General features: G+C 37.0%; 1 protein-coding gene across 12 annotated transcripts in view; it reads left to right on the forward strand.

Moving 5' to 3' along the window:
* LOC107998469 (protein tincar) overlaps positions 1-17607 on the forward strand; it is a 46934-nt gene extending 29327 nt beyond the window's left edge. For 3 of the 12 annotated variants that reach the window (XM_062077683.1, XM_062077684.1, XM_062077685.1), the window contains 13 exons: positions 1422-1524; positions 1736-2012; positions 2096-2335; positions 2501-2632; positions 3670-4539; positions 4609-4796; positions 4890-5086; positions 5225-5727; positions 6671-6863; positions 7928-8060; positions 8259-8309; positions 9235-9459; positions 9681-17607. In XM_062077683.1, coding sequence (XP_061933667.1) covers positions 1742-2012; positions 2096-2335; positions 2501-2632; positions 3670-4539; positions 4609-4796; positions 4890-5086; positions 5225-5727; positions 6671-6863; positions 7928-8060; positions 8259-8309; positions 9235-9459; positions 9681-10859 — 4182 coding nt within the window. In that variant the 5' untranslated portion in view covers positions 1422-1524; positions 1736-1741 and the 3' untranslated portion in view covers positions 10860-17607. The remainder of the gene's footprint in view (positions 1-1421; positions 1525-1735; positions 2013-2095; positions 2336-2500; positions 2633-3669; positions 4540-4608; positions 4797-4889; positions 5087-5224; positions 5728-6670; positions 6864-7927; positions 8061-8258; positions 8310-9234; positions 9460-9680) is intronic. The other 9 variants (XM_062077686.1, XM_017057766.3, XM_062077689.1 and 6 more) reach the window with 7 other exon arrangements.
* The last annotated feature ends 1498 nt before the right edge of the window (positions 17608-19105 follow it).

A 19105-nucleotide genomic window follows, 5' to 3' on the forward strand; every position in this document is an offset into this window, starting at 1 on the left:
CAAAGCACCGACTTTGCCATGCCGTGGCAGAATAGAAAAGAAAAGCTGATAGAGGAAGGAGGGGAGGGGAGGCACGAGGGATGGATGTGGTCGTAAGAGCACTAGAATTATCACGCTACGCCAGCCCCTCTCTGTTTCGACTCCCCCCTTTTGTACGACTCTACGCTACGCTCTCTACTGACACTGTTAAGCATTAAGCCACCCGATCATTTTTGTTGCTCTCGCGCCCGCCATTGTTGCCGCTTTTTACGATTGGGGAGAAGCATCGCAGCATTGCTCACGGATAGACACGGCGCGTAATTTTCTGCGCAACTTTTCGAACAATGCTCACACCCCTCGAGCGAGTTCCCTCCCCCTTCCTCGGCTATTCTCCCATCAAACGACACCGCTTAAGCGCAATAAGTACTTAACTCGTCACTTGAGACTTTGCACTCGTGTAACCCCGTCTTGCGATCCTTTTATCGAGATCGTACGTCTTCTGACGTTCTTTCGCTCTCGCGGACGTTTTTTCGTATCCTTTTTCGGATCCTTGAATTCTTATCTTATCGAAAGAGATTGCGATGCGTAATTCTTTGTATTAAAGTTTATATATATTGTTATATATATAATTTTCACTGCTTATTTGAAGAATACAGTTGTAGTTGCTAATTATTTTATTATTATTATTATTATTATTATTATTATTATTTACTATTATTATTATTAAAATTATTAAATACTTGTGAATATAAATGTATATTGAAGGTATATTTCTTATACTTTTCTCAACTTATTTCTTGGAATTTTTTCAGAGAAAAAGTATTAAAGGATTTAAAGGGATTAATTTGTAACTAACATTATGTCAAAATTTCAAACATTAATTTCTGTTACGAGAAAATTTTATTTAAAAGAGAATTCATATATTTGATTCAACTTGTCTCAATTATATTTATTATATTTGGAAAATTTTAAGAAATTCTAAACCAAGATCATAACATATATACGTATATTATATATTTTATTATTATAAATGGATATTAAATAAAGGCCGATCAATTTTGCTGTTTATATTGTTACGAATAAAATTATTGTATATTTATTTTTCGTGAAATTTGAGATTTTGCGCGCAATAATTTTCGACTATTTTTTTTATCCAATATAAAAATCATATTTAAATATATCTTTCTCCGTTATTCCTGAATCCTGAATTATTACAGCATTATCGAATCTTTGAAGTTTTTCTCGAGAAATTGATAAAAGTGAAAATGTTACTTATAATTTTACTAATAATAGTTAATAATAATTGAAAAATTAACTCGTATATACGTCAATCAAAATCATTAATATCGAATTAGAAATGTGATTTCTCTGGTGTTACCTTCTCATTAGATTCGCAGAGGAGATCAATTTGCTAATTCGTCTCCTCCCCTTCTCTGTTTCAGGCGGCGCTGTCACCTCTAAAGATGTCAGAGCTCCGAATCGATTGTTCCGAACTAACTCATTCGAAACATTAAGACGCCTATACCAGAAACAGCAGAATACTCGGTAAATATTTAAGCAGAATCATTCGAAGAACTTGCTCGCATATCGAACATCACGCGTTCCATAATTTTTCCTCTACCAATATAATTTCCAATTCTAAATAAAATTACACCAAATTATAAATTATATACCCATGATTAACGATCTATTCGAAAAATTCCTTCCATTTCTTTTTAGCGTTCGAAACTTCGAACGGAAACTTTTCCTCTTTCAGGACAAGATGTCAATGACGGGAAGCTTAATGGGTTACGAGAACAATAACGAGATAAACCAAGCAAAGTGTAAGAAGCCGTTAAAACCGCTTCCGATAGTGTCTAGCATAAATTCCAGTGGTATTACAACAGCCAACAAAACGAAAAAACCCCGAAGATCGGCCAGACGCAGCTCTTGTATACGAGGTCACGTGAATAGTTTGTGGTCCGTCTGGTACGGTGTTTTGGCGGTCGCTTTTCAAGCTTACATCGGGTTAAGATACGCGAAAAGGTTCGCCGGTAAGTGAGAGCTCGTTCCTTTTTATTTTCCTATTGAGGAACAAAAAAAGGAGGGGAGGGAGCGTATGAAAAGAGAGAAAAAGGGGGAATTTTTCCAGCGTATTTATCGTTACCTTGGCCCGCGGACGCTCCGCCGCCAAAGGTGGAGCTGTACGCGTGCTTGGTGCTGGCCGGTGCTGGAGTCGTTTTGCTGCCCGTTCTTCTCGGCGCGGCATTTTTAAAGCTCGGCAACCTGGCGAACGATGGGGTGAAACTCGGTCGCCATTTGAGCGCGTGTTCGCGCGATCCGCCTTCGTCCCTGCTCACCAACAACCCCGACCACAGTAAGTAACAGCGCCTGTCCTTTATTCTTCTTTTTTAGCCTTCCATTTCCTTTCGCGTTGAAAAACGTGACGGCAGGGGGAGGGGGGGGGGGGGGAGAGGGAAGGGGGTCTGTTTACTCGAGCACAATCATAACGTACACGACGCGATTCGTGGTGAATTCGCAGGTTTGGCGAACAATTTATGGCGACACGGGGGTCCCACGGCCGCTTTCGTACACCTTTGTACAGCCATGTGCTTCCTCCTACCCTCGCTTCTCATGGAGGCCAGGCTGATACACGCTGGATTTTTGCCAAAAGGTAATGATAAACAACCATAGCCTATTGTTTCGACGATTTTATTTTGTTTGATAATTTAACTACGAGTAGTTTCAAATTTTTATACGAGAAATTATTCGAAACTTAATATTAAACAACGATGCTAATAATTTGTACAAATTTTTTTTAAATGTATATATATATTTTCTTTCGAAATTTCAATTCGAAGCGACCTGCTCGTTCACGTTTCGCATTCATTTTTGAACGAGAATCGTGAGATTTATTAGTCGAGTGCGAGGCTGAGCGATGGTATTCCGGTATCATCGCGTGCGGCATCGTCGTTCCAACTCGTTAAGAAAATTTCGATCGAATCGATGATGCGGGTAATCGATCGCGTTTCGGATTCAGATCGCTATCGTTATGGGGTAAAATGACTCGCGCGCATGGAGAAAAGGGGCGGTTGGAATGTAACGGGGCAACCTCGTCCTGACTACGTTCTGGTTCGTGTATTGATCGGCCAGGTGTGTGTATACAGCTAGCTACAGGATCTCTCCTTCTACCTTGGACAACTTAACCGTTTACCATCTCGTTCCCTCCAACGAGTAACCCTATTCCTCAATTCGCGATACGGTTGCCTCTCAGATTCTCAGAGACTCGATGGCTTTTCGCTTTCGTTTTTTTACTTCCTTTTACTCGCTTCCCCTTTTCGATCCTTTTTTTTCTCGTATCCTTATCGAGAAACAACTACTTTACGAAATGATTGAATAAACGGAAAATATCCGATTTTATTATTTTAAACGAATAAAGTTTATAAAAGTATGCGAGTAGAAATTAATTGATTGATTCTATCGTCGTAATTATTATTAGAACATCTCTTCATAAAATATCTTTTCTCCCTTTTTTGTCCCTTCCTCTTTATAATAAATTTTTACGAGAGTCGTTCGTGCATTCGATCAACAACGCTCGTCAACTTGTGAGCAGATCCCGCGTAAATAGTGCTCGTCCATCGAATCGATTCGGATGATCAAACAGGATTAATCGTATTTACTCAAAACTTTCGTATGTTTTATATTTTCCAGAAACGATATGGCGTACGGATCTGGATTGGCTGGTGACTCATCGCGATCGGCTAGTCGTGTCGAGCTTCATGAATCCGACCGTAAATCTTAGCATCTTAACCGGTTTCATAACGCCCCAACCTTTCGTCACCTTAATACCCGACGACGAATCGACCGATAACGCAGGGAGCGATATTACCACTGTGAAATCGGAATTGATCGATCTTATCAATAAATCGATCGCGGTCGAATCTCGACACCAGGAGACTACAAGGTATAACGGGTTATTTCGAGCGGCGAGTAACGGTCTAGCAACATCTGATACTCGAGTTCCGAGCACCACTTCCGCCCTACCTGCCAAAGGAGCAACTACTCCCTCGACGCAAGAAATCATTATCGATGCACCGAAAACACCGTCCACGATTTTGAACTCGACCATGCCCGCCAATGGCAGTGCATCGTCGATTACAACGACGACGACGAGAACGACGAACACGGACGCGGCAACAACGACGACGATGACGGCAACGTTGACAACGAGGAACGACGCGAAAGCATCGACAAAAATGGCGGAGATGGGAAAGGTAGTTGCTGCCGCTGGAACCGCGACTACCGCCGTGATAGCATCTACGATCGCGTCCACTTTTCCCTCGACGACCAGCTCGATGAAGTATGGAAATACTGTTAGGCGACCAGTCACTACCAAGACGATTGTTAAAAGTAACAGTTTAAAGAGCAAGTCGAAAACGAAGAACGTAGGAAGAAATTCGACGACGGTTAAACCGAAGACTATCTCTGTTGGAAATATGACCGCGCAGAGTATGTCGTTAACGATGAACAGTTTGGCTGATTTGGATCATCCGGAAAAGTTGAATCTTGAATTACAACCAGGTATGATATCTTTTCTTCACTTCTCTCTAATCCCACTCGTTACGTCTTATGACGATTATTCTTCTACAGCCGAATCGTACGGACCTATCACTCTCGAGTATTTGAATTACGCAATCGCTCTTGGCGTATATTCCGTGAGATATCCGGCGGTTTTTTGGTCGTGCAATAAACCATTGGCCACAATTTTTAGCTTCCAGTTAATCGTTAATTCCGCCCAAAGCTTATTGGCCTACGTTGGAATGTCCGTTCTTTACAAGGCGAGTAACCTAACCTGCTCTATTTTCGCTTCGTATCTTATTTTCTGTCATTTCGTTCGTTAAATCAAGAAATTTGTTTTAATCTGTTTTCAGGTCCAAGTAATGGGGCCTTTGAAGGTGCTACCAGTTCTTCGCCAACAGTATCGTACGATATATACAAGCAACATATCGACCATTTTCGGGGACTCGTACTTTTTGCTGAATCCACACGTTACTCTCGTTCTGTTCGCTCTCTCCTCCCTTTTGGTGCTTTGCTCAAGCATGGTGATGTATTTCTACGCTTACGGCAGGTAAGTTCCCTTCTTTCGTTTTCTTCCATTTCATTCCGTTCCGTTCCGTTCCGTTCCGTTCCGTTCACTTGCTTCTTTATCGTCCGCAAAATAAAACAAAGCGTGTAACCATTCTATCCATTTTATTACATAACACAGATTCACAGCGTTTCTAAATCACGAACGTGAGCGTCGAATCATCTTGTCAAAGGAGAACCGAAACGGGAACGGTTGGATATACTTTATCCATTGCACCGCTTTATGCGTGTTCCTTGCAATCGCGATATGCAGCGCGCCGTTGCTCTACGACTACAGTGTCGTGTATCGTGGCAGCCTGGACGGTGCAATTTTAGCATGTCTTGTCGCGACTGTCCTGCATCTCTTCCTGTGGCTGGTTTTATGGATATTCCTCACGATAAAACAACGCTGGACGTTCAAATTGCGAGTGACTATCGGCCGTGCAACCGTTAGATCGGCAAGATCGGTGAAGCTCGTGACCGACGTCGATCTGTTATCGGCCAGGGACGATGAAGACGGAACCAATGCGCCGTTGCTGGTTGTCGGTAACGGCAGAACATACACTATTGCCGACGCTTCACCGAAAAAGGCTATCATGAGCGTGATACAAAAGGCAGCTATCGAGAGGAAAGCGCGAGCTCAAGGTAAAATATAATGAACGAGATTTAAGATTTATCGTTTAACACTAACGTGATTTTTTAACCATCTCGTGGTATCTAACAAACAATCAAAATTTATCCATTTCAATGTTTTCTACGACATAACCTATATAAATATAACTTCATCTAAAAGATTCAAAGTGATTCGAAACATATAAATTTTGTACAATATGTTTTCTACGATATAACCTAATATAAATATAGCTTTATATAAAAGATTCAAAGTGATTCGAAACAGATAAATTTTCTATAATATATTTTCTACGATATAACCTATATAAATATAACTTCATCTAAAAGATTCAAAGTAATTCGAAACAGATAAATTTTCTATAATATGTTTTTTACGATATAATCTAATAATGTAGCTAATAAATATAGCTTCATATAAAAGATTCAAAATAATTCGAAATAAATAAATTTTGTACAACATGTTTTCTACGATATAACCTATATAAATATAGCTTCATCTAAAAGATTCAAAGTGATTCGAAACAGATAAATTTTCTATAATATGTTTTCTACGATATAATTAATAATATAGCTAATAAATATAGCTTCATATAAAAGATTCAAAGTAATTCGAAACAAATAAATTTTGTACATGTTTTCTACGATATAACCTATATAAATATAATTTCATCTAAAAGATTCAAAGTAATTCAAAACAAATAAATTTTGTACATGTTTTCTACGATATAACCTATATAAATATAATTTCATCTAAAAGATTCAAAGTGATTCGAAACAGATAAATTTTGTACAATACATTTTCTACGATATAACCTATATAAATATAACTTCATCCAAGAGATTCAAAATGACTCGAAACAGATAAATTGTATTCAATAATTCTTTTTCTTACGACTAAAAAATATTTAACCTATTTGCATGTCTTTTTTTTTTTATTTTCTTTTAACTAATATAGGAAACACTGATTCGGTTAACGGCGATTCAGTGGCCGACGATGAACAAATCTATTGGTTGAGACCGAAATTGCGCCCGTCGCCGACTAGGTCGCCGAACGAGAACGGTGCACCAGCTACGGAGAAAGGATGGCTGAACAAGAAATTGAAACCCAAGGTCACCTTTAACGACCTGCCTAGTACGTCAGGCTCGCGGTAACTACCCTCCTCCCTCCTCTTGATGTCTTTCTGTATGTATCGTTGTGCCCGTGCTCATTGCTCGTCTTTCACTTTCGTTTCTCTCTCCTTCCTTCAAACTTGCTAATCCAAAATTATTATACGTAGAATTGGCCCGAATCCATCGTCTCAATTCGGATCTAACATCCAGTCGGAAAATTTATATAACCTTCTCCTTTGATCGCCGTGCGTTTTCCCCGCGAAATTTCTTGCTTTTGCTATTATGTATTTTTACAATATTTGTTACTTTTATAATATTCAAGCGAATATAATGTTCTCTATCGATCCTCTTTCTCACCTTGAATCTTTTTTTTTCTCTCTCTCTCTTTTTTTCACTCGATCGTACCATGTTTGTATCTCGTGCTTAAAGTACGTACATATATATATATATATTTATCCGCGTGGCTAACTTTATCAAATTGTGTGCTTTAACGAATAAATTCTATATTGGTTAACTCTTTGAGATTTACAAGATATTTAATACGTAGAAGCTTGGAGGAAAAGCGAATCATTTTGATAATAAAGTGTCACATTTCCATCGAGCTTCTCCAGACAAGAACATTCGTTTCGAACGAAGGCGTCTTTGTTAGCTGTTCGTCAAATGGCGAATTGATATTTTTGTGAATAAGAGATGAATAAAATCGACGAATGAAATTCATATACACACAGAATCGCGAAGAGTTAACGTCACGCATTGCTAGCACGTGTAATTATCAACTCTGCCCTTATTCTTGCCACTCTTGCTTTTACAACGTGATTGGATAAGATATCGTATTATATTTGTATATATTTATCGATAATAAAATATTCTTACATTCAATGAATCATTCATGAACTTGACATTAATGTCATTTTCTTTTTCACACATGTGTGATCCCCTCCATTTTCCTTTTTACCGTTATCGTCTCTTTCTCTCTCTCTCTCTTTCTCTCGTTCTCTCCTTCTTTCCCATTTCCCTTTCGATCCTTTTTTTAGTAATCGCCAAGTATCCGCGCGAGAATACTCATTATAACGTGTCACGACTTGTTGCGTTCGAATTGCAGTAATAAAGGAAAAATCAGACGAGGCAATGGTGACGGAGGCCCTGAAGATGACGGAGATTACGCCACGTTACGGGAATTACCGTTAATTACGTCGTTGGATCCGGCCGATGATTCAACATCCGAAGAGAACAAGGTATCTCCATCTTTATATCATTTTGCTCACTTGTCAGAGATCATCGCTCTTCCGTTTAATTTTTCAATTCACGATAAATCATAAAGTATTTTATTTTATTCCTCAGCTTTTATCGCGACTATCTCTCTCTTTCTCTCTCTTTCTCGCTCTTCAACGTTTAATTTAATTTTTTTTTTCTTTTTTCTTTTGCTTTAACAGTGGGAAAGATGGCTGATATCTCGTAGGGACGGTATACCTAAATTTGGAAACGTAAGATGTACAAAAATGTGTTTTTCTTTCATTTCGTTCCTTTCTGTTGTTTAACGCTTCGTACGTAATAACACTAACACTAGCTAACTGCGTGTGTGTTGTGTATATTAACGTGTGGTAGTGTATAGATTATATAGATATAAGGAAGATAGAGAAGACAAAATTATGATTAGATTGAATAGAAATTACACGTAAATATTAAATTTTGTCGAGAGTGTAATTCTTGAGACGATCGATCGATATGATGCACGTTCAATCTTGCGCTTGTCATTCTCTGGATTTTGCTCTAACACTTCCAAGCTATATATATATATGATATTACATTAACAATTACAAACAAACTCTCTAAAACTTGAAGCACATTCGCGAAACAACACGATGAAACAAAACTTGATTAAATTATTATAGATACATTTACTTTAATTTCTCATTAGTGTGGCGTGCAGAGTTTCTGACATTGCCTGTAGAAACGCGTGAAAACAAACGTGCTATTATGCCAGTTATGAAAAAAAAATTTTACTTATTGTTTATCTTATTAGAGAAAGAAAAAGTAAAAGAAAAATATCGATTGTTATAACTTTTTGTATGAATATATCACATGCAAAACGTACAATTATTGTGAGATATTAAAAAATATATATGGATATATTGTATGTCTACAGACAATATCTATAAGTCTGTAAATGTATTTAGAAAACTAAAAGCTAGCATTGATGTTCACAGCTGATAAGCGTCGTTGCACGTGTCGTAAAATTAAAACTATTGTGTGAAATTGTTTTTCTGTTTTTTTTCTTTTTTATACAATCAGTTTTTTTTTATTTTCCGATTTCATACCATCTCACATGATTTTTCACGAAACTCTCGTAGGCGGTTTAAAATTTAGCATATTTAGCCTGGCGATTAATTATTGCAAACGTTCCAACAGCTGCTCGAGTGCGTGAACGATGACCAAGTGACGTACTACGCGAGTGCAAATCGCGATCTGCAACCTTCGGAAGGCGATCCTTCGCCTCTCTTGACTCCAGACCCTTTGCCCGATTCCTCCTCGGAGCCACTTCCACTGCCACCTCCGACTCCGTCTCCAACTCCGACTCCGACTTGTGCACCGACTACCGAAGTTGTCACGGCGTTACTAACCACTAACACCCAGGTACTAACAATCTTTTTCACGTTTCGTCGATCAAAGAACAAAGAACAAACTTTTCAAAGCGTAGAATCTTTATTTAAACACAATTTATCAACAATTGGAACGGTTTGCACAACTACTGGCATAAATCGATCAAATTGTTGATCGTTTCCTCGATGTTAAAAATAATATTTTCAAAGAATAAGAGGAAAACGAGATTCGTTTCGATCGCATATTGATTTCAGACAAACGGAGGACACACGCCACGATGCTTGCGCCGAGCTGATTCAGGAATGCCGCACGAGGAATTGACCCCTCGCTCGGATTCCTCCAATTCTCCACCGTTAGACGCCGTGGTGGGAGGCAATAGCGGGGCCGGCTCGGTGGCGGGGCACAGTAACGCGAGCAGCCACAGCGAAACGTCCTCTAGCGGCGTGCACAGTAACGCTAGCAATGGGAGCAACAGCAGCTGTCAACGGCGAGCGACCAGCGTGGACGACGTGACAGGTGGCAACTGCGCCAACGTTGCCGAGCAACGAGATAACGAAGAGTCGCGCGACCAGTGGCGCAGCTGTTCTCTCCAACGCGGGATTCAACCACCGTCCGCTGCCATTGCGTTCTCACCGCCAAATAGTCGCCCCGGCACCAGCCATTCCTTCTCCTCGCCGCAGTATGCGAACCACGTGCCGCTGTTCGCCAATGCGAGTTCAAACGCGAACGCTAATCCCAACGTGAACAACACGAGCGTGAGTGGCAGCACGAACGTTAACGTGAACGATATCGCCGCCACGGTCGGCCAAGGATGCCCGGCCGTTATCCTCGAGAATCCCAACGAGGCGACCGTGGTGATACGGCGGAAGCTGTCGAGGACGAAGCTGACGGAGCCCCTGAACCCGAACGAAGAGCCGTTTGGCCGGTCCACCAACATGAGGATGACGTCATTCACGGAGAGCAACGATATTCGCGTTCACGCCTCGTCCGCCACTTTGCCGCATTACCCGACCCAACCTGTCGTGACATACCCGCACTGCTCCACCATGCCTCTGCCCCACGCCTCTCACAGCATGGCCGGATCTCACATGGGCGGGTCGAGCGGAAGCTGTGGATCGGTGCCGAGGCACGCTTTCGTTCCACCGCAGGTACACTCGACGGTGCCCGCGCACACGACTTTACCGTCCCATCACAACGGCGTCAGACTTCTCCCCGGCATAGCGCCCGCCCCCAACAATCCTTTCGTCAAGAGGTTCCCGCCTGTGCAGCTGCACACGCAGCCCTGGGCGCTGCCCGGCCACCACACTTTCCCCCAAGCGTCCCAAGTTAACGGCAAACTGACCACCACCGCGCAGATCAGGCAGAGCGATCGTGACTCGGCAAACTTTTCCATGGCCAGTAGCGGTGATTCCGACACGTGTTTGCCTCATTAGATTCGATCGTCCACCCTCTTCGCTCTCGCTCCGCGCCGAGCAAACGTTTTCACGTTATACCGTTTCCGATCACGGATTTCCTGGATCGTCGTCGTGCCCACGACGCTTCTCGAGATCTTTTTGAAAAAAAGGTTTTCTCGGGGATCGTTATCTCTGATCGCGAACGTGGTCGCGTAGAACGAAACAACATTATCATTATCATACCATCGTATTAGGGGTTGTTACATATCATACTTTCGATTATCCATGAGAACACGTCCGACACGTACGGTCAACGTTATTTTATTTTCGATACAAAAAACCACCACCGTCTGTCGCGACAACATTTCGTCTCGTTCTTCCATATCAAATGTTTCTTCGTATGCCATTTGTAAATCGCATCTTCTCGCGTATTGTCTACCCGCTTCTCGAGCCCCGATACAGTTGATTCGAATAATGAATATCCTGCAGTGAACATATCCTGTGAGACATGAATCGTCAATTGCTATTATAATACGTGCAAGACAAGGTAGATTGATAAACACCGTTGGCTCTTTGAAAAAGTTAAAAGAAAAAATTTTCTTCTCTTCAAAGACTTTTCTCCTAGATTTTAATTATCTTTCATTACTTTTTGTAAGAAATGAATATTTATCAAAATGAGTAAGTGGAAAGATTTGTGAAGATAATTAGCGAACGCATGTGTCGTTTAAGATTCGGGAACGGAGTAAATAGCGAATTGAAAGAGAGGTAAAAATAATCGTAAACCTATATTTATATGCCAAACAATTTATTCAATGAATTATTGTATGCATTAGAGCAAAATTCGAAATTTTATTTATTTAACATTCACGTGGAAAGTATTCGCGATATTGTTCGAAAATGTAAGTCTCATCGCGCACAATGAGATAACCGTATATATAGACTAATACGACCAGTCAATGGATGATTATATTAAAAAAAAGTTAAGAAACTTACGATTACTGCCATAATGATAACTATAATCGCAAAGATCTTTAGATCTTCGTCACAATATGAATTTATTTATCGACTGCCATGTTATTTCGTCCTGTTTCGCGAACAAAAAGCGCTCGAGAAGTGTTCGTTCTTTTCGTTCGCTCGTAATCGCTTAACGCATAGTGAAATATTAAAGTATTTAATATCGCTTGCGCTATTACGATAATTTTATTTTTCGCGATCACGTAATTTTAATCGAGGATTAGAAACGCGAAGAAATGCACTTCTATCTTGAATAATCGTGTCTTGTATCGGCGTTGTATACCATCGGAGATAAATCAGAAATCACATTTCCATCCATATGTATTAAATTTGATACACACATCGATTAAAACGCATTTCGAATTATATGATTTCGCCAATTGACTGTATCAATATACAACGATGATACGATACGAGATGCAACAAATAAATACCGTGTTTAATAAATATAGGTCGAAATGTTTCCCAATTTCGTAATCGAGTGGACAGAAATAAAAAGGAAAAAAAAAATGCATAATGGATAGATAAATGATATAATCCGGATAGTTTGCCGAGTTCATCGAATTTAGAACAATAACGATGACGATTTTAGGATACTTATGATGGATTAAGTTAAAAAGAAATCTTTAGAAAGCTATTATTAATCCAAGAAGTTACGCGAGATATCTACGATATTTCCATATCTTAAATGTTTAACCAAAACCTCAAGTACGGGTTATAGACTTTCGATGAAAATAACGATCTCTTTGGAACAGGATAAAAACACGGTCAAGATAATAATAACTTATATAACGTATGCATATATTATCCAATGCTTATACATATACACCTAATGCAATATTTGAACATAACCTCAAATTTATGAAACGTAATGAATCATACGTTGTAAGTGTACGTGCTATTTAGAAATTCTTGTTGACGCATTCGACGAAACAAACGGTATTTTTTGATTCATCGATCGAATTTATCAATCTTTACGAGCTATGACTAAATACACGAATAATATAACATGGATAGTATAATGGCAGAAAAGAAGTGTGGTAAGGGCGTGCCTTGCTCATCGAAAAAGCATATACTTTTGTTCATAAATTACGAGTCATAAGTATGCTTGTTTTTTATAATATTTATCAAATTTTAATAATATTAATTGCTTTTGATTGCTTTTAGCTCACGTATAAACTTACACTTGTGTTATTGAATAAATCTTTATTATAATTAGATGTACATATAGATTTTTATGTTTGTTTTGTAAATTAAATATTCTTTTTTTATTATAATATAGGATCTGAAGTATCGAAGAAAATGATTCGTTCTTCAATCATGAACACTTGAACTAACGGTCAAAGAATTGAAAAATAAATGCATAATAAAATTTAAATAATAACAAATAATGCACGATATTTATAAATCATCATCTACTTTTAATTATCGATATTCCGTGATTTATGGACAAGAGTGTATATACATATATTGCGCATGCTTTTTTCTTTCTTCCTCGACTTATTTGTTAGGAAATCTTTCTTTTAACGTAGATATCGAATGTAGTGAAATTATTTACGTAGTAGCAAGAAATTCTGCTCGAGTAAATGCACTCTAGAAGAAAGATTGTTATTTTGAAATATCTTCCAATTTTCGACGATTTGAGATGAAACAGGTTAGAAAAGTGCGTAGAATCGGTATGTACAATGTCTGTATCTCCTCCGATATCGCCAAAGAGCATATATCGCGTGTTTTTCGCGAAAAGGTGAAATCAAGATGACGAAGCCACAATTTCCTACAAACGTCGAAAAGAATCGATATGTACAGATCTCTTTTATGTGTGTTCGTCGAGTTGTATTTAACACGTGTTCGTTCTATCTTTTATGCACATATCCTGAATCTAGAATGACCCTGAATAAATTAAGAGTGAAGCATCAAATTTATAGCTAACCTATAAAAATTTGTAGTGTTCGCGAGAAAATTGAAAATATTATTACTGTCGTCTAGTATATCGTATCGCGGTGTTGACATTTTAATCCTTTGAGTCCTAACTTGTATCAAATGATATCATAAACCAAATGTACAGAAAAACTAACAATTATTTTTATTTTATCGTGTTTCTATTTTATTTTTTTTTTTACAATCTTTATCACATTGTGTAATAAATTCGTTCATGTTGACATTTGATAAGATTTTCTCATCTATTTATAAACGTTTGTTTCATTTTGAATTCCTATTATATAATTATTTTATAGAATATCGATCACATTTAAAAAAAAAATTGTTTTCCATTATATAACAACGTACGACCATATACTTTACTTATTATATTTACAAGGCTTTGCCTTTTAATTTTTAATTGTTTCACTTGTTCGGAAAATTCGTATATAAATAAAAAATAGTACATACGTAAATAATTAATTACACAATTTAATGCTTCTAATACAAGTCTTCTATGTTTACTAGAAACCTACATAACCAAGTTTTTTAAAATGTATATGCTAATTCATTTTAATTTTAGACGTATTTATATCATTACTTTTTTTTTTTTAGAAATTTTCTCAATGTTTTTCACAAACATTGTTATGTTTAGGTAAAAAACACGATATAAACAATGCGATTAAAAAGAATAATACATCATAGTTTATAATCCAGGACATGAAGGATTAAATTGTACCATACGATCATGCGCTCATCATATCTTTTTCAATTCGTCAATGTTAAAAAAAAGAACAAAGAAACTAATTGTTACTTCTTATCCTTCACACACGAAACAACCGAAACGATTTCGCCTAACTTTTTAACTCGTGTCGAATCTAAATAAAATGGAAGAAGCGCAAGAAAAGAAAAAATAAGTGCAAATGTTTCATCATATCGCGGACATAAATGGACGTAATAATGGCTCGGACGAATAATCTAATAGTTTTTCTATCAACAGTGTAAAATCAACGGAAGGGAATACCACCTACTTATATTTTCTTACTGTTTTCACTAACGATTTCGCAACTTCCGTGCGTAGGGAGTAGAGACGAGAATATAAACGTGTTAGTCGCTGAGTAGAAGCTAGTAGAAGTCAGCCAGATCACCGTCGAAGAGGTCGTCAAAATTCATTACGCGCTCGTTGCGATCCATCCTTTCGTAACGCAACTGATCAATAATCGCAGCGCGCATCCATTCGAAACCTCGAAATCCTTGGTTATCTGGACCGACGTTAGTCAGAAAAATTCCTATAATTTTTATACCTGGATAGAATCGAATAGATGAACCGTTTCCCGAGTAAATTGAAAGATTTCAATCTATTCTTCTAGGACAAAAAACGTCGAAATGGATGCAGTTAAAGCTTTATGGTACCTTACGAGAGAAGCGATACAATTGGTTTTTTAAATGTATTATATACGTTTCTTTGCACAATGATTTCTTGCGTCAGAAAAATCAAAGGTATTCGATTTCGGAAAAAAGAGCAGAACGGATATATCGGATGTGTCGATATATCGATTTGCAAAAACGATAAAGCTTTCACTGTACTTGTATATTTTTTCAAGCGAATTTCAATGCGCATGGGTTACACGCATTTCTCTCTTGTATGCCAATGTAATACGAACGATTTTTTATACGAAACTTGATTTCATCTTTATTCGATACTGAAGAAAAAAAAAAAGAGCGACGCGCCGACAACGCGATTTATAAAAAAAAAGAAAAAAAAATCCTTACATGTGTAAGAAAAGAAGAAAAGACAACGACGAGAGATTAAAGCTCGAGTTGAGTTTTAATCAATGAGATACAGGTAATCGATCGATTATGGTCTCCTTAAAAGGCCAGTTAAATTTTTTAAGTCTTTTCATAAGGAATAAAAGTTGGAATAAACGTTTTGTAATACCGATCGTACATATCACAATGAATGGACCATAGAAATGGGAACGACGAGAATGCTCAGAATCAAATAGTTAACGTGCACGTGGAACACCGTCGATCGAAAGTTAGAGAAAAGTTGGGACAATTTCAATTTGTGAAATATTTTTTGTCGAAAATGACTCGAAAACGATTTCATCCGAACACCTAATGATATAATCTCGTGTTAATCTCAGTTTCATTTCATTCTCTTGCTGTTGAAAAATTTCGTAATAATTATAAGATCATGATCGAGAATTGTTAGATAGTTGCAGATGAAATGGCTGAATAATTTCTAATATAATTCTCAAGTTTCCATAAATAATTTCTTTTTTAAAAAAAAAGCTTCCTTTTTAATGAAGTAATTGATGCTGTTTTAAAACCACGGTTTTATTAATCGAATTATTGAAACGAAACATTTAACCGCTAAACTATGAATGACTCTGCACATTTATGAAATTCGCCATTTGATATGCAACAGTCCAATACAAGTTTTATCCACTCGTTATTTCGTCATTTTCGTAATAATTATTAACAGCAGCAGGAATATCAAAAGCAAGAACGAACCGCTATTTGAATCTCGATGGGATATTTCGATGCTGCTATTCGTAAAAATATATTCTTTTTATCGTTTAGCGTCAATCAGCGATGTTTTATCCGTTCGTTTTAGATCCAGCTAGACCTCTCGACGCGGAAACGTACACGATCAAAGGGATGCTCCGAAAAAATCGATCGACCCGATGAATTCCTGTGATCTTGCGAATTTTTTCTTCATTTATTTATTTTTTTTTTTCCTCGTAATTTTACGCTATTTACATCCGAGGGAGAGTTGAAGTGAAAAAAGTTTCGGAGCATTTCAGAGTTTTACCGCGAGAATTCCGTCTCGAGCACGCATAAAGAGAAAAAAGCGAAAGAGGATAAAAGCGAAATAAAACTAAACAGGGGAAGTGAAGGTTGCGCCTTTGCGCGTGTACGAATGTCCGTGCCTATATCTGTGCGCGCGCATTCAATTGGTCGCCCTCGACTGCGTATTTCTTTGGCTTGTAAATAATTATATGGACCGAATAAAATTAGCGGGTGAGACGAGGGAAAGGAGCGAGAATGAACGATGGAGGGGAAGATAATGCAAAAAGAAAAAAAAACTTTAACGGATATGTACGAATAATTGTATAAAGACTGATTAGACTTACTTTGGTATTTATTCTAATTCACAGTTAAACGCTATCGCTTTGCGCGCTCTTGAATACTCACGGAGCACGAAACCAAAGGTATTCAATTCCTGGCTCAAATTCCATTTTTCTCTTCTTCTTTGACGTCTGTCCGCGACTCGATTGCGTTTCCTGTCACTCTTTTCTTTCATTTCTTGCTGGAATACAATATTCCTTTAATAATGGATGAAAATATTTTTCGATTTTGGAAATGTAATATTAGTTACAGTTATTAGATATGTAATTATTTTTTTTTTTGCTATTACTTTTTTAAATATTTTGAAATTTCATTATCCTCGATTTCGAATTGATTTTTCTATCGCGTGAACGGCCTATGAAGTTTACTTTCGTTGCATAATTATGAATATCTGTAGAATCTATGTGCAATGTAAAATAGAAAAAGAAGGATAAAAAGAATGAAAGACAAGAAAAATTGACATTTTTATACTTATTATTTGTTGTCATAATTTTGTTTCAAATGGTGCCATTTCTGTATCCAGGAAAGATTCATCGATTTTACCATTCATGGAAATGTGCGAACGGAGCAAAGAGAAAAAGAAAAATGGTATGCGCGATTATAACAGCGACACTATTATTGTCACATCGTATCAATATTATTCGATGCATCGTATAAGCAAGTAAACTAGATGTAAACTTTGTATATTCATTTACCAAGAAAATAAAGATAAATTATTCGACATGTGTATACTCATTTTCTTATATTCATGTGTAATATTTTATGCTTATATTTTAATATTTAATAAGAATTGCATAACAATTAATACTTCGTTTACTGTCATTTTATAAATAGACTATTCACTTTATAATTATCCTATAAATCAATTTTTAATCGATTCTTGTTTGCTATTAGTGGAGGAGTATTAATTTATTATTCTTTTTAATAATTTCAATCCTCTAAAATATATCCTAACGATGAAAAGAAATTATACATATAATTATTAATTATCTAGTTGCTTTTGTGATAATGGTGACAGCGATGAATTGATATAAATTTTCAAAAGTTTGATGAAATATAATGATGTAATGATTTATAATAATAAATGTTATTGAAATAAATAATAATATTTGATCGCTATCGTTTAATAAATCAACATCTTTAACATGCAAAGACAAGGTAAAAAAAAAAATCTTATTTAAAAATAATAGTGTTTTAAATGTACGTTAAATATAAAGAATTATCGCGTTAATGAATTTTTCTATTTACATATATTTTCTATTTAATTTGCATGCAGTAAAAAAGTAAAAAAAAATCTTATCCTCTTTTTTTGCCTCCTTCTTTCCACTTCGTAGGTATAAATATTAATATGAATGACTTAAAAAAAATATTAAATTATATCAAATCTGAAATGGTAAAATTAAAAAAATCAAAAATATCAGGTGATATTCTGATCATAGATCATAAAATAATAGATCGTTTCGTCCACTAATTCATTCGTTTATTCATTTATTTATTTTATACTCGTATTCGTATTTAGTTCCTTACGACATTGGTAAAACGGTTATTTACATAACGCCGTAATAATAAGCTATGACTAGATGCATTGACGGTTTAGGACTGTCTTGGAAATGTTACTAACAACACGAGAAAAAACGTTAACAGAGGGAGCTCCGATTTCGACCACGTTAAATTAGGAGTAAAATGATCCTGTTCGAAAATGCTCGACCGTTTCGCGTCGCATTATCCTTTCGTGTATTATTCGCGTTTCGCATCGTGTATCCTTTTCCCCCTTGGCGAGTTATTCGTTGTTTAGGAGCGTTATTATATATTCTTTCTCATCATCATTTTATCGATCGTCGATAACATCGTTCTTCTTTACTCGACGCGTGTACAGAGGATACGCGCGTATGTGTCGTTCGTTGATCGTTTTCTTAACTCGAAATTAAAGCTACAATCTTACAAATTATTAAGATTTCGTGCTACGTTTATTACGTTCTCGTCTGTACGTACAGTATAAAATACTAGGCGATTCTATGTGAGTCTTGTTAGGAGTGCTACCCGTTTAACCACGAATCATCGTCATTCGATGTAACGGCGAATCGACTCGCATTCGTTTAACACGTGTTTATTTGTCCGTTTTTTTTTCCTTTTTTTTTTTTTTAATTATTTTTAACATAATGTGCTTATTTACTATACAGAGATGGAAAGAAGGCACTCGAAACGGCACTTACTATCTC

The sequence above is a fragment of the Apis cerana genome, linkage group LG7, assembly GCF_029169275.1.
Source record: "Apis cerana isolate GH-2021 linkage group LG7, AcerK_1.0, whole genome shotgun sequence".
NCBI classification, from domain to species: domain Eukaryota; kingdom Metazoa; phylum Arthropoda; class Insecta; order Hymenoptera; family Apidae; genus Apis; species Apis cerana.